The following is a 16,528-nucleotide window of genomic DNA, read 5'->3' as shown; positions in this document are numbered from 1 at the left end:
TGTCAATCAAAAAGGGATTCAGCCTCAGACAGATCATCTAATCATCATGCAGAAGCTGAGTGTCCGGGCCAGCCGAGGCCAGCCCACTGCCCCATAGACCCCCAGAGACGCTGAGCGTCCGATGGGCGGGACAAAGCCCAGCATTTATCCAATGACTCGTCTCGTTTCGCTGCACTTCGCTGCTTCGCTATTGAACTCTGTGGACGCTCAGCGTCCTCACTGTTTAAAACACTGTGAATCTGCGGGAATGATTGAGAGGAAAGCCGCGTCTTTACCAGTGATAAGAAGCTGATTCTGAACAAAAGTTGAGCGCGTTGTAGTGCATATTTATTCAATGACATGTACACACAACAGTATATATTTGATCACTTTTTTTTTTGACATTTTAGGGGAAGCTGAGCTTCCTTTGCAGTCTTAGAGCAATCGCCACTGGTGTAGGTGTATGTCGAGTGTGACTGTGAAGGACTGCCTTGCGCCCAGTGATTCCAGGTAGGTTCCAGACCCACCGCGACCCTGAACTGGATAAGGGTTACAGACAATGAATGAATATATATAAAGGTGTATTGACGTGAAAATCTCACCAGATGTCAGTAACAACCATCCAATCCACACATGCAAAGAAATCAAACCATAGATGTCCATAAATTGAGTTATGTGTAATAATGCGAAATGACACAGGGAAACAGTATTAACACGATTACTGAAATTTATTCAATACTTTGTACAAAAGCCTTTGTTGCTGATGAGTGCTTGTAGACGCCTCCTGTTTGGAGAAACTAGTCACAGCATTGCTCTGGTGTGGTTTTGGCCCATTCTTTCTCAAAAACACTCTTCACATCCTAAAGGTTACGTGGGTCCCTTCTGAACTTCCATAGATTTTCAGTTGGATTCAGGTCCAATTAATTCAATTCTGGTCTCATCTGACCAGACTATATCCTCCCAGTATTTCACAGACTTGTCTAATGTTGTTGAGCAAACTTTAAATGTGTATCAACATGACTTTTCTTCATGGATAACTCTTCTGATATTTTTTTCACTTCTCTGTCTGAAACCTCACACAGAGCGTCTGGCCGTGGGCGGTTTATGGTGAAATGATGTTCTTTACACTGCCCCAACAACCCTCAGTAGCAACAATGAGGTTGTGACGTTCTTGTGAGAGCTCACTGGGTTTACTGTCATGAGACGTTTCTTGTGTGGCACCTTGGTAATGAGACATCTTTTAGAGGCCATCAGTTGAACTTTTGGGTCATCAGTTGAATCTCTTTGAGATTTCTTTGAAATGTAAAGTGCATTATAAATAAAATGTATCATTATATTAATTAGCACTAAGTGGCAGGATTGCTTTCTAATTACTGATAGATTTCAGCTGGTGTCATGACTTTCCAAGGCTTTGTGCACCTCTCTTTCTTCATGTGTTTAATACTTATTCCCTGTGTCATTTCTCATTATTACACATGACTTAAATTATGGACATCTGTGGTTTGAAAAATGTACACGGCCAGTAATAATGGAAAATACATGGATTGTGTTATAAAAAAGCAAAAGCAAAATGTACTTATTTATATTTTGTTTATTTTGATTGAGGAAGAATGTTTAAAGGACAAATACAATAACGCAATAAAGTACTAAGTTACTAATTTATTATATATTAATTAATATATATTTAAAGTACTATGTTATTAATAGTAATAATCATAATAACAATAATAATACAAATTATACTTAGTTAAACTTATGTTGCACAAATCCAAGAATGCTTTAGAGTCATAGGAGAAAACAAAATATGATCTTTGACCCAATATGGCGGCCATGTTTCAGACACAGCCTGAAAGACAGGCCCCCTCACCCATTGCTTGCTGGGGTATTCAGATAAAAGGGTGTCCTGCACTTTGGACTCACCCTGTACAAGCTGTAGAGTGATAAGTGCAGTACTAAGAAAAGGCACAGGAGAACAGGAAGGTCTAACGTTTAGATATAAAGGTAATTTGGGGCCACTCTGATGTCTTCTGGGAGTTTGTTCCAGGTGCTGGCAGCAGAGTAACTGAAAGATGCCTCACCCTGTGTGGTTCTGACCCAGGACTCTAGTGGCGGGCCTACTGGGTTCATACACTTCAATCAAATTAGAAATATTTATTGGTCTGAGGCAGATAATGATTATACAGCACAATCAAATGTGCTTTTAAAAGAATAAACGTATAAACATCATGACACCAGAGCTGCCAGAAATACTTTATGGTTCAGTCTCAGTAGTGTTCACAGTACTTCACAACACCAAACATTTCAGACCATAAACTCTAAAAGGCCAAAGATTAATCATATTTTTTTTTGTAGCATTGCCATTGCTCCATTTATTACCAGCGTTCGTATAATGGCCACAGACTGAATAATTAAAACAGTTTTTTATAATGGTGCAGATCATTTGTGATCTAAAAAATCATCAAATAAATCAAATAAATTGTGTTAATGGCCTTTTTTATTGCCTCCATATTCACAAACAGTCGAACACCTACAATATTTAAATATCACAGAGGTTTAGCTCTGCTTAATATTCACAAATATTGTGCATAACAAACTGATTTAAATATGTAGGAAAAACCTACACAAACAGGCCGGAGCAAAACCTCTGACACTTTCATTTACTGAGTTCATCAGTAATAAGAAATACATACAATAGTATCTCACATCATCTCTCCTTTTTTCATTGAAAATCATCAATAAAACACTTCTTAAATCCAATCCAAAAAATCCAGCTTCAGATTCTTTCACAAAGGTTACAGTAGGTCCACCACTGGTAATAAAAACAGAAGCAGCAATAATCTGAACTGTAAAGTTCACAGTAGTTCTTTACAAATCAGATTCACGCAGCACATGCCATAAGGCTGTTATCAGCAGTAAAAATCTCCTCCAGAGGGAATATCACACAATATCAAGGCAACTATTATCAAATTTACCAGATCTGCTTATTGTTCATCCAACATTTACAGTCCAGCAGCTCCAAAGGTGTCTAGAAATCTTCACTGAAGGTCTGAACTTCCCTGGTGGTGTATTTTGTTTCTGAGACGCCCTAAAGTCCCTTTCTTTATCAAACTTACAGACAGTGCAGGGTCCAGTGAGGGTCCAGCCTGTGGGAGGAGCTCTGGGGCTACTCTGCAGCTTTCTGTGATACAAATGTATCTGTTGTTTGAAAACAGCTGCCATAACATCCAAAAAATAATAATAATAATTCAAAACCAAACATGTTTCCTCTTCGTTGTTAGCCTCTAACACTGTTAACAGTTTCATTGCAGACTTAGGTCTACATTTCAGCGCAATATCTTTTTCATGTACAGGAATGGTCACTTGCAGCTTCCTGTTATTTCAATAATTATACACATTTTGTCATTCACTCTTTCACCCACCCATCGCTCCGATCCCTTCACACCAGTGACACTACATTTCCTCAGCTGCAGCACAGTGGACACTTTACATTAATCTGCGGTTTTAATCATGTGAGTGTTTGAGGAGCTCTGTGTGGAGGTCTCGTGTTCAAAACTGAAGCTGGCAGCAGCAGCTTTCTTCCACATTTGGTCCCTCTTCCGCATTTAGGTCTGGTTTCCCAGTCTGGTACTCTTTTCCCCTTTTCTCCTTCCATGTTTTCTCTGTCTTTGTTCTTATGTCTTCACTGTAGCCATGTCTCCTTGTCCTCAAACTCCCCAGGTGTTCTCCATTAATCTACTTTGCCTTGCGTCAGTGTTTGTTGGTTTTTCAGGTTGAACAGTTTAAGAGGTTCGTGCTCTTTCATGATGACCTTAGTCTCTGTGGAGTATTGTATATCTGCCTCTTCGTCTGGTCTTCAGCTTGGTTTATCTGTATCTTGGCTCTGCTTTTGTTCTTGTTTGTTTCTGTCCTGATCCATGCTGTTGTTGGTTTTGATTTTGTATTCTTAGTGTCTTTGATCATCTGTTGCTTCTTCTTTTTATTTTTACTATTATTATTATATTTATTATATTAGATCGCGTTTTGTAAGAACCTTCATCCTTTGTCTTTTGTTGATGGTTTAAGGTGAGGATTTCATGACATCAAGCCTCTCTACCACGTCAAGGTAGCGATCCCCAGAGAGGTTAAAAATGATTACTGTTCAGTTTAGGGCTGTTCTGAAGATGTGAAGGAGAATGACTGCAAAAAAAGAGATGGAATAGTAAACAGGAGATGAGGGACACTGCTATCATCAGGGGCTGATTGCAGATCATTCTCGCTTTATCTGGAGAGAGAGAGAGAGAGAGAGAGAGTTAATTAAACCACTGTTCTCTACACAGTAAAATATACAATTGTGTGCAAACATTGGCACGCCCCTCACTGGGCATCTAACACACCCTGTGGACAGTTTCACACACTAACACACAGACACACTAACACACACACACACACACACACACACACACGGACAATTTTGCATATAATTAAGTAGCCAATCATTTGTGAGAGTAAACCAGAGAATGTGGGGGAAACTCACACAGACACAGGGAGAACACAGAAGACCCTTCACAGACAGTGACCCAAAGATACTGTTGAACCCAGGACCCTGGAGATCTGTGGCATAGAAACTAACTACTGCCCCAACCTCTTGCCCTTTTTATTATGTATTAAAAACTACAGAAGTGTTTTAACTGTGTATTTACTGTAACAAAGGTACTCTAACCTCAACAGTAGGTGGATTTAACAGTTGTGTGTTCATCTATCAACTGTTAGAAATGAGGTCAGGTCAAATATTCACTCACCTTTCACTGTAAACACTTCAGACATGTGCTCTTCAGGGGGTTCTTCAGGGGTTTCTTTTGGGGAAAAACAAGAAAATCTATTAAAACTCTATCCACTTTGAATTTAGACAGTACATCTGACCCTGGAGCCTGTGTCAAAACTGTTCAAAATTGTTCTGACTTTAAGCCTTTATTTTTGGCCAAACTTTGTCTGAGATCCCAAATATGAAAATGTATTCACTTTTGGTTTCCTGCTCTGGAGGGGAATTCAAATATGTTTTATTTGCACAACTCAAAACAAATCCTGGAAATGGGACAAAGAACTCATGCAAAAGTCAGGCAGAGAGCCAAAGAACACCTCCACAATGGACTGTGGGAAATACATCTCTGTTGGGGAATTACAGCTGCTTTGTGTTTTACTTTTGCTTTTTCCAAATGGAAACTTGAATATCCAATCCCATGCATAAATGTGTGTTTTTGGACTGTGGGAAAAGACTGGATTCCCTGGAGCAAACCCACACAGACAGAGGGAGACACAGTACACCTTACTGAGCTACTGAGATTTATCTTACCATCAACTGAGAGCTCCACACTCTGGAGGAAGACACGTTTAGACTGGAGGGCCCTCTTCGTTCGTTTCACCACCAGGTAACTCTCATAGACTCCTTCATCCTCAGCTTTAACATTCTTCAACACCAGAGAACAGTTCCCCTTCAGCAGTTTGTCTTCAGGAACGTCCACACGACCCTCATACTCCTCTGCTTGATATAGCTCTGTCCCCCTCCTCTCTAACACCGTCTCAACAAAAGTGCGCCACTCCACATGAGGATTCTGACTGGACACATTCCTCCAATCACACGGGAGAATGACTGAGGAGCCCACTCTGGCGGAGATGAGGATCGGAGTCTCTGCACACACCCAGTCTGAGGAAGAAGGTGATTTAATGGGTGGTCAGACAGTGTTTCCAGTGAATCATCTTAATGTTATAAAGGAGCCATTATACTGACACCTAGTGACCTGTGTGTACTAGAGGTCCTGTACTTAACCTGTTCAAAACTGTATTGCTGTCATGTAGGTGGCCATTTCTATGGAGCACAGTAGTGTTCATGTAGAAAAAAAAAAACTATAAAAAATAACAGGTGTGCTCTCAGAAAAACTGACTCTGTTGTGGTGCCCTCAAGGGACTGGCTGCAGTTTCTTTCATTTAAAGTAATAAAATGAATTGTAGACGTTAACATATTCCAATTGAGGCATTTAATTGTTTGTTTACAGTGTTTACTTTGATTCATTCCATGTCTAACACTCATAAGGACGGGCCCCAGACCTTTGCAGGGCGACACACACTCACACATTCATTCACACCTACGGACACATTTGAGTCGCCAATTCAGCTACAAACATGTGTTTTTGGAGTGTGGGAGGAAACCAGACCACCCACCAGAAACCCACACAGAAACGGAGAACACAACACACTCCTCACAGACAGTCACCCGGAGGAAACCCACGCAGACACAGAGAGAACACACCACACTCCTCACAGACAGTCACCCGGAGGAAACCCACGCAGACACAGGGAGAACACACCACACTCCTCACAGACAGTCACCTGGAGGAAACCCACGCAGACACAGAGAGAACACACCACACTCCTCACAGACAGTCACCCGGAGGAAACCCACACAGACACAGGGAGAACACACCACACTCCTCACAGACAGTCACCCGGAGGAAACCCACACTGACACAGGGAGAACACACCACACTCCTCACAGACAGTCACCTGGAGGAAACCCACGCAGACACAGGGAGAACACACCACACTCCTCACAGACAGTCACCCGGAACGGGACTCAAACCCACAACCTCCACGTCCCTGGAGCTGTGTGATTGTGACACTACCTGCTGCACCACCGTGCTGCCCCAATGTTTAGATTATAAAAAATATATTCACATTTCCTTCTGGAAAAGAACATGCAGTGTATCTGTAATGTACATAAATGGAGTTTAAGGTTACTGTTGTAATTCAGAGGGTATATTCACTTTGTTGGTACCTTTTGGTGAATGACCTTCAGTTGTTCACTCACCGAAACTGGAAGAAAACCACAGGGCAGATGCTGTGATATGAAGAAGTGAGGTCACTGTGTTCATCCTCATGATTGATAATTGAGTTGGTTTCCTACAAAAAATACAAAACAATAAAAGCAGGATGTAGATGTCAGACATTTGTCATTTTGTGGTTTGACATGATGTATATGTTAGGAATTCTGTTTCTGAGCTGTATTTCTCAAAGAAATGTGGTTGGTGCAACCCATTTGGTGGAAATAAAAATGCTTCCAAACCACTTACAATATTTTTCACTTAATCAAGTGTTATGTATGAGCATCATCCTTGAAGGAGAGCAGTTTGACTGTGACACTACCTGCTGCACCATACTGCCGTCCTAATAATAATAATAATAATAATATAAATTAATAAATAAATACATTAATTTGTGGCATGGAAACTGTAAAGTCCATTTGACACGGTTCAGTTAATTATATTTAGAAGTGCTAAATTGCCAGCAGTCACATTACATAATTAATTCATTCATTATCTGTATCTGATTATCCAGTTCAGGGTCGCAGTGCCATAAATTAACAAATGAATAAAACAATAAAGTTGTGAGGCTGCTGTGCTGCCTCTGTTACTGGACACTGAACACATTGAAGGGTTAATCAGAGGACTATCGAGGATGTATAAAAACAGACTTGAAGGCAGGATACAAGTGGAATTTACCCTTTTCTTGTGAAAGTCTATGATAAAGATAAACAAAACAAATCTAAAAACTGACCCCAAATTCACTTAAGAACTTAAGTCGTTTTAGCCAAATGTTACACACCTGAACTTTACTTCAGGATGCCTTCAGTCCCGTACGAGGAATAATGTGTTTTATCCCCAGGTTAAATTCAATTAAGGTATATCTTGTGGTTATATAATTAAAGATAAATCATCCAACTAAAACAGTCACACGTTGTAATATTTATGCTGATTTGGGCATGTTTGGTAAATGACTGAAACTCAGTGTCCTATTGAACGGAGGGTACTTTGAAGAAACTCTACACATCTATTAAAACAGCAGGAGTAACTGTACAAACCGACTTAGATTTAAACAGTCACAGATGTTTACAACAAAAGCTGCCACTTACCTGTAAGTAGTCCTGGTTCTGTGTGCAGGAGAAAGAAAGTGCAGAGAGTAGAGGGGGGCGGATCGATCCAAACATAGATAACATCGATACCAACACTCGTGTAAAAAAGATCGATACTCAAGCTGATACTCTCGCGCAAGCACTGACTGCTGCGCAATCGGATTCGTCAAAGTCTATTCTCTGTGTAAATGTAGAGCTGCACTGTGTCACACGACACCGAGCAGCGCTCCCGCCCCCCTCTCGTCATTTGTTGTTGTACTGTCACGTGTCTCAGAGGCGTCAGTCAACCAGCCAATCAGGTAGAGGCTCAGCCTGGACCACCCACTCAGCGCTCCCCTCGAGTCGAAAGGTAACAGTGCAGAGAGAGAGAGAGAGAGAGAGAGAGAGAGAGAGAGAGAGACGCCACCGGAGGATTGAAAGGTCTGAGAGGAAGTGCACCAGTGTCTAGTGAGTGTAGAATTTTTATTTTATTTTTGTATTGTGGTTTCTCCTTTTCTACCTCAAAAAATATTTATTTTTCTAATATTAAGACAAACTTTGTTACTGTTCCATTTCTTAACAAGAATGTTGATTGTGATAATAACGTATTTTGTTGTAACTTATAATGTTTGGTGAAATTCTATCCTAGGTCTTTTGGATCATTTGGATCTAAGCTTAAATCTAAGCTTAAATTTAAAAATGTATCAGTATCGGTATCAGTATCGGCAATACTGGCCCTAGCAGAGAGCGCGTAAGTGAAAATGAAAGTATTTACCCCCTAAGCACAAAACAAAGAATATTGTATCTGGGAAAACCCCAGGTACAATACGTACTTTCCCACTACCACATTTTATGCAGTGTCTTGGAACAAAGAAAAAATCCCAGTCCTAAAATACCCTATCCTACACTAAAGTAAAACACATGCCGCTACGGAAGGCCAAAGAGCTCAAAAGAGGAGATTAAAAAGCATTTGTTCTCCACTGCTTTTGGTATCTACTATATTGTGTATTTTCGATTTTATTTATTTTCAATATTTTATTACTGATATTTTTCTTTTTGCTTGATTACTGAGTTGTTTTAAACTGCTTTAAACGGCTGATTTAAATTGTTTCTTCATAAAATGGACATGTCTCTCAACTTATAAATGTTTGTCCTGTTCCATTCATTTTTTAACTCCACCTTGGATTTGGTCATAAAAAAAACATCATATACATCAATAGCTATCAAAAAATGGCTGTAGTGGTTGTAAAATCCCTTATAATTTCCCACAGTGGTTTACAGTTGACAACATCGTCCACCCCCCCCCCCTCTACACACAGGATCAGTAGTGATTAGGGGTTTAATTATCATGTGATTGCAGAGCCACAGTAATCTATTAAAGTCTTTATTTGGAATAAAATATAAAAAGGAATAAACAATGTGTTAATGTGTGAGCTCTGATGACAGTGATCAGAATTTCTTTGTTAATTCTTCATCTTAGAAATTCATTCTCCATTTAGAAGCCATTCTTTTACAGTGTTTCACCACTAAATGGCTATGAATAGTGTTCATTCCACAATAATCTCTTTTCTGTTTGCTTATTTTCTTGGTCATGATTATGCTGAATGTCTTAATTTTTTCTATTTTATTTATCCAATCAGAATTCTAATATCAAACATAAAAGCTTTAATTGATTTGTGAATGGGAGATAGCTTCAGTTCAAAATCAGTTTACGATCAGAGTTACTTATTGAATATTCACACACAAGAACAGAAATGTTAGTCACCTTTCATGAAGATAATTTCTACAGTATGAGGAAATCACAGGTAAAAAGATTAAAATATTTTGAGAAAGGTCTTTCCTTCTTCCTTATATTATTTGCTTTCCTTTTTTACAGGAACCACCTGTACTTACTGTAGTTAGTCATAAAATTTCCAGGACGTGTGATCATAGATTAAGGAAACTGAGTGTATAGGTATCGCTGAGACCAGTGCTAGAGCAGTATATTCTCTTTGAGAAATGCTCGGTCTGGAGCAGAGCTGTAGTGGAAATTCAGCCTGAGATCAAACCAAATCATCAAATCAAATTTATTTGCATAGCACTTTTTACAACTGATGATGTCACAAAGCAGCTTCACAGAATTCCAGTAAAGACAAAGTATAGACTTGAAATGTAAAAATGTAAAGAATGTAACGATGTAAAAATCCCCAGATGAGCATGGCCAAGGGCGACAGTGGCAAGGAAATACTCCCTCAGAGCTGAGGAAGAAACCTTCAGAGGAACCAAGGCTCACAAGGGGTGACCTACCCTCCTCTGGTCAATCTACTGGTAATGATAGTTAGGAGTCTGTGAAAATTTCAGTATAGGGGCAGCTCCAAGGCACTTGGTGGTTGTTGGGGCGTGGGCAGCTGGTCTGAAGCATGGAGCAGGAGCTCGACTGTCATCCATCTTGCCCTCTGTCCAATCTCATTACCGTACAAACCCACTGGGTGACCAGGTACACAGAAATACACTTGCAGCCACGAAATGACCAAGAGAACAGAGTTAATGTTATATTTTACTAGATCCAAAAGCCCCACTGCCCTTCTAAAGATCTCAGTGACCAGAGACTGAGCAAAATGAGAGGAAATATTGGCCCTGTGTTTGAAAATGGAGGCAGTTTACAAACAGCAACACTATGGCTAATCTTCTCCTGAACAGGTAACAGCAGATCATTTCTGAAAAAATACAGTACACACACCTGTGCATAGATTGCTGGCATATACTATAGTTAACACCATAGTCTGTGTGTTTTATATAAAGACTGTGGGCCATAACAATGTTTGAAAGGTGTTAGGACTGTGTTTTAAACGAAGAAGATGAAAGCTTAAAGCTTGTGGCTTTTCCACTAGCACAGCTCCCTTGTGAAAAGGAGTCGCTGACATCACAAAACCCCATCTCTAAGAGGAATCACAGGCTTTGAAAAACACAACAATGTAGGCAATGAAGTTAGGTGCTGTTTACTCATCACGTGTTGTTTTTGTTTTTGGACTAAACACAGCTCCATACCTCAGTTCTCACAGATCAGTTTTACTTGTTGCGTATTCAGCTTTCACTGGGGATTTTCATCAGCCATCGGCCCAAAGAGCATTTAAACATCTTCAAAACACTTTGAGTCGTGTAGGTTCCATGCAGTGGAAAAGCACCATAAGACTCTTAAACTGAGCCATTTAAAGCGGAAAAGGGAAAATAACACCAACCTTTTGTATTCTAAAGATTTGATGTGGATTGGGAAACTAAATGCTTGTAAATGCAGGGAAAATGGCATCTGCTCATTCACCACTCATTTTGGCCTTTCTCTAGCATCGGTAGATGTTTTACTGAAACACTTTTCTTCATAGTATTTCTTTATTTAAAATCTTGACACTGGTCTACTCTTAGCTCCTCGCATTAGGAAATCGATATTCCTGTTACTGTTCTGGGTTCAGACACACTCTCAAACATTAAACTGAAAACCTACATTTTCACACAGGCTTTGGTTAATCTTCCACTTCAGGTGTGTCCTTCTCTACTGGTATAACAGCTTGTTTTACATAGTAACGCTACTCTGTATCACATACTCTTTCCAGCTGGTCTGTTGCTTATTTGTTGTTCTGCCCCTGGAGGCTTTTTGCAGGGTCATTCATCCCCTGCTTTACCATGAACCTGTTACCCCCCCCCCACCTCCCCATCTATTACTTTTCTCCTGTCTTTCTCATGCTTTGAGATACACCCATTCCTGCTGCTCTCCCTGATGTTGTCCTGATCCAGCTCTATCCTATGCATCCTGTACAAGATCTTGGCCTTGTCTTACCTACAGCACCTTGCTTGGCTGTTCATTTTTTTTTCCATCACATTTTTTTACTTTCATATGACGTATAACTAATCATCTCTTTCAGTTTACATTTTCTGTTCTGTTATCGATTGTGCTCTCTAGTGTCAATCAGAGGAGGATAGGTTCCCCTTAGGAGTTTTGGATTCTTTCAAAGTTTCTTCCTTGTGCGCTGAGGGAGCTTTCCTTTCCACTGTCGTCCGTGGCTTGCTCATAGGAGGCTTGGACCCTTATCTCTGTGTATGCTGCTTTGTGATGACTTCTGTGGTGAAAAGCATTATATAAATAAAGTTTGATTGATTGATATTGCAATGGCATATATTTGAGACACAGGCAGACTGTGTCACGTCCTGGCCCTGTCCTGTTTGTTTTCCGCACCATGTGCTCATTTCACACATGGCTCTGTTTGTTGATGTTCTTGTCTCCGCCCTAGTCCCACCTTAGCTCTGCCCTCTTGTCAGTGTCTCCTTTGTACTCCTGCCCTCTCGTTATCAGTCCCAGGTGTTCCTTGTCAGTGCTCCCTTGTCGGTTCTTGTGTGAGTAGATGTGTGTTTTCTCTGTCTTTCTGTTTACACGCGTCTACCCTGGTTCAAGGCTGTTTCCTGTCTGTCTTTGTTTAATTCTGTTCAGTTTAGCTTTGTCTTTATTCAGTCTGCGATACCCGTGTTTGTTTTCTCTGTTGGTTTTCCTTCTGTTTTGTTAATAAATTCCTTGCATGTACGTCGTCCTCCTCCTCACCTTCCCTGCCCAGCCATGACAGACTGTGAACAAGCAATCTTTATCAAACACTTGAAAATGCTCAAGTGCAGAAGGAAGCAAGTGAACTAGCAGTATTTAGAGTTTGGTGTATGGCAATGGCCAGCAGAAATACATAAACATTTTTTTCACCTTTTAACACTCCATAGATGTTTGTTCATCCAACAATACAATCTACTCACTTCAAATTATTATTATGCATTTACTAACAAGTTTATTTGTTAATATAATGCAAAAGCAACTAAGAGCAATAGCAAAGCTTCTGTTACATTCACATGCAATTACATTATTTTTGTAATTTACATTTCACCATAATCAGAGCAGCAGTTACATTGTGCTGCCAGCCGACCTGAAAGGTTTCAGCGGTTATGATCTTATGAATTGAAAAGGCATCAGAATGTGATACCATTTAAAATGGACTGGAGCCGACTGCTGCATGACTCCAGGTGGAAACGAGAGTTCTTTTGAAATGCCCAGTGAAAAAATATAAGCTTTGTTCATTTGTTTCTATCCAGAGGCCTGTGTGGGAAAGAGGTATGAGGGTGGTGCATCCTTGATATTTTGAATTTTAATGATAACTATGTTAATAGATGGGAAGCATCTATTAAACAAACATATAATCACTCACACAAACTCAACAATATGCTCCACAAGGGGCGACATTCAGGGCTTCACATCACTGACACTGTCTTTGACAGCAGTACCTCTGACACTTTACATTTTATCTGCAGTTTAACCTTGTAAATATTACAGGAATTATGGATTTCTCAGGGTGATCTCTTGCCATGCCACATAGATCACTTTTTGTTAGAATCCTCACCCTCAGTCTTTAGTTGTACCTTTGAGATGAGGATGTGAAGGAGAATGACTGCAGAAAAAGAGATGGAATAGTAAACAGGAGAGGAGGGACGCCACTATCATCAGGGGCTGATTGCAGATCATATTCACTTCATCTAGAGAGCGAGAGAGAGAGTTTAATCATTGTTATATATAACAGTGTGCAAAAGGTCAGTGGAGATCTTCTATCCTTCTGTTTCAGAACGAAGTGGTCATGTGTTGGGATTTTCAGCTCACTTGTTAATTTGATGTGCGTGCAATCATCTAATCACACAATTTAATAAACCACTGAGCAGATATTTCAGTTTCTAGCAGCTGATTTACATCTACCGTGACCAGTAGTGGACAAAGTACACAAACCATGTACTCGAGTTAAAGTACAGATACTCTGTGTAAAATATAACTCAGTAAAAGTAAAGTCATGGTTGTAGATCTCCACTTGAGTAAAAGTACAAAAGTATTTACCTTCAAATGTACTTAAGAATCAAAAGTAAATGTCCTGGTATCATTTCTGTAACAAGACTCATGTTTAACACACTGTAGGTGAAAAGACTCTAGTGTCACTCTTGGTTCCTCAGTCTTTTAACAGAATATCATTAATGAGTCTGACACTGAAGAACACTGTTTGAAGACACTGAGCCCAATTTATGCTTCTGTGTTGAACCTAGGTAGCGTGGCCTCATGTGCACCTCTCCAGAAATGTAACTCAGTGGGTTTCTGCTCCTGGGGCTTTTACAGAGCAGTACTGAAATCAGTAGGGAGGGGAAGGGATGGAGTGGTACATAGTGCAGTAGACAGAGGCTCTATTCCCCCTTCTACAGGACAGTGAAAATTAAAAGAGTTGAGTCAGGCTGACGTTAGGAGGCTGACGTTAGGGGGCGCTAATAATCTATCAGTACCGGCCCCTACAGTACTGTATCCAGTGACATAGCTACACAGTTTCTTCAATGATATGTGTAACCTCTATCAGGAATTACTCAGCAACAGAGCAGACAGGGCAACAGGCTTTGTGACTGCACAAATGTCTGCCAGGGACATATTTGTGAGAGCATGAATGTAGAGGGGGCGGCACAGTGGTTCAGCAGGTAGTGTATTTGACCAAGGGCACCCTCATTTCAAAAGGTGGATATGTGTTTTCTATCAACAGTTAGAAATGATATTGACTCACCTGTCACTGTTAACACTTCAGACATGCGCTCTTCAGGGCATTCTTCAGGCGTTTCTTAAAAAAAAAAATTAAGTGTATTTAATATGCATAAAAAATGCACAAAAAGGCCAATTTTTCATGGGCACAACCCACATACTCAGCTCTTCTGCTCAGCCCACAAATGCATGTTCCTTACAAACGTGGCACCATTCAAAAGGCTTTCCAGCGCTATAAGATTTTTTGACAAGAAGCATTGTTACAACAAAGAAATAATCTACAAAACACATCTCCTTACTTTTTCTGCTAAGTTTATATTAATACATTTGACCTAACAATACATTCCTCTCTGGAGGGAAAGGAGCTATTATCTGAGCACCAAGACTAATAAAAGACTTTAATACTTATAATATTTATGATGATATAGTGATGACTAGAAGTACAAAAATGCATGAGTTTATTTACTTTCAGGTCTAAAATATATGGGACTCAATCACAGACATCTTTGGAACAAAACTGAAGAAGTCAAGATGCCTATCGTATGATAATTGAAACTTGTCTTCAAAGACATTTAGCCTTTTGCTTTCCTTATTATGATACAGCCTTTTTGGAATTCCAAACTGTTGACTGTTTCTGCCCCTGACAAACATCATCAATACATACATTTAAAAAATATGTCCTTATCTTATGACCTACTGAGATTCTTACCATTAACAGAGAGCGCTACACTCTGGAGGAACACACGTTTAGTCTGGAGAGCCCTCTTCATTTGTTTCACCAGCAGGTAACTTTCATAGACTCCTTCATCCTCAGCTCTAACATCCTTCAACACCAGAGAACAGTTCCCCTTCAGCAGTTGATCTTCAGGAACGTCCACACGGCCTTTATACTCCTCGCTCTGATACAGCTCCGTCCCCCTCCTCTCTAACACAGTCTCAACAAATGTGCGCCACTCCACATGAGGATCCTGACTGGACACATTCCTCCAATCACAAGGAAGAAGAGCTGAGGAGCCCACTCTGGTGAAGATGAGGATCGGAGTCTCTGCACACACCCAGCCTGAGGAAGGTTATTTTTCACAATCATTCTTCTTATGTTGCCATTATACTGCCATTATACTGCCATCTAGTGGGTGGCCTGCATGTATTAGAGTTTGTGTACCAAACAAATTTTAAACCGTGTTGATCCCATGTAAGTGACCCATTCTATGGAACATAATAGGGATCGTTCAGGGATAACAAAGTGGTTTATTTCTACATCTCATGTGAAGCTGACACTCATCAACTCATGATTAAACAATAATTCTAAAATGAAACAGAAATGTACAAGTATAGAAACTGAAACAAATTCTGGCAAAATTCAGAAAAAAAAAATATTATTGACAGTTCGTTGGTCACATGCAGTCATACATGATAAATTTTCTGATGATTGCTAACCCACATGAACATGCAATAAACAAAAGCTGGCGAATATAAATTCATATAAAATGGTAAAAATAAAGACATATATAGAACAAAGCGCCTTTCACAGTTGTGAGCAGGAGATATTCTGTGTGAGATGCGTTCTGACATTGGGAAGTGTCTCATTAGCATTAGGCATGGGATTACGCCTGTGCAGCGTGCGCAGGAGATACAGGGAAATCTCTTTACACATGACCTGACTTGGCTTTAGCCTAGGGTCTCTACTAGGGTGCTAGGAGTATAAAGCCTGGTCTAAGCACTTGGTGAGAAAAGCAGAAATTAATTGTAAAAAGTGCCAAGTGCAAAGTGTGAGTGCTGGAATAATTTTTCTGTCCCGACTTCATGGCTTGTCTTCAAACCTGGGTGGATGAGACATTGTTTGTGGTCTGTCCATCAGGAATTTGGATATCCAGTGACACAGGGATGGATGAAGTCTCAGATCTTCAAACTTCAAAGAAAATCAATGTGTTAAATGCTGAGCTGTATCCTACAAACAGAATTCTATGATTATTTCCCTGTCTATAATATAGGTGAGTCTGTTGTGTGAACACGTGTAATATGGAGTCATCTGTGGCACAACTGATGCAGGAAGCAAGTTGTAC

The 16,528-nt window shown here is 40.0% G+C and overlaps 1 protein-coding gene and 1 long non-coding RNA gene across 2 annotated transcripts; both read right to left on the bottom strand.

The window, feature by feature from the left end:
* Window positions 1–1,668: 1,668 nt before the first annotated feature.
* LOC136695311 (uncharacterized) lies at window positions 1,669–8,042 on the bottom strand. Its single transcript, XM_066669319.1, has 5 exons — window positions 7,922–8,042; window positions 6,821–6,912; window positions 5,309–5,659; window positions 4,758–4,811; window positions 1,669–4,240 (listed from the first exon to the last, which is right to left on the bottom strand). Exons 2-5 carry the CDS (start codon window positions 6,888–6,890, stop codon window positions 4,101–4,103), a joined length of 615 nt encoding a protein of 204 aa, XP_066525416.1. The 5' UTR covers window positions 6,891–6,912; window positions 7,922–8,042; the 3' UTR covers window positions 1,669–4,100.
* A 4,786-nt stretch (window positions 8,043–12,828) lies between these two features.
* LOC136695419 (uncharacterized) lies at window positions 12,829–15,313 on the bottom strand. Its single transcript, XR_010802286.1, has 3 exons — window positions 15,175–15,313; window positions 14,491–14,544; window positions 12,829–13,438 (listed from the first exon to the last, which is right to left on the bottom strand). It is a non-coding gene; the product is annotated as an uncharacterized lncRNA (long non-coding RNA).
* Window positions 15,314–16,528: the final 1,215 nt, after the last annotated feature.

The sequence above is a fragment of the Hoplias malabaricus genome, chromosome 4 (genome assembly GCF_029633855.1).
Source record: "Hoplias malabaricus isolate fHopMal1 chromosome 4, fHopMal1.hap1, whole genome shotgun sequence".
Lineage (NCBI taxonomy): Eukaryota > Metazoa > Chordata > Actinopteri > Characiformes > Erythrinidae > Hoplias > Hoplias malabaricus.
This window is presented reverse-complemented; position numbering and strand designations above follow the sequence as displayed.

Bases quoted from the DNA above. Each gene is read 5' to 3' on its own strand.
- LOC136695311 (XM_066669319.1), bottom strand. From the start codon at position 6,890: ATGAGGATGAACACAGTGACCTCACTTCTTCATATCACAGCATCTGCC. The intron at 4,812-5,308 runs GTAAGATAAATC...TTTCCCCAAAAG, and splicing joins TGTGGAGCTCTCAGTTGATG to AAACCCCTGAAGAACCCCCT. The intron at 4,241-4,757 runs GTGAGTGAATAT...CTCTCTCTCCAG, and splicing joins TGAAGTGTTTACAGTGAAAG to ATAAAGCGAGAATGATCTGC.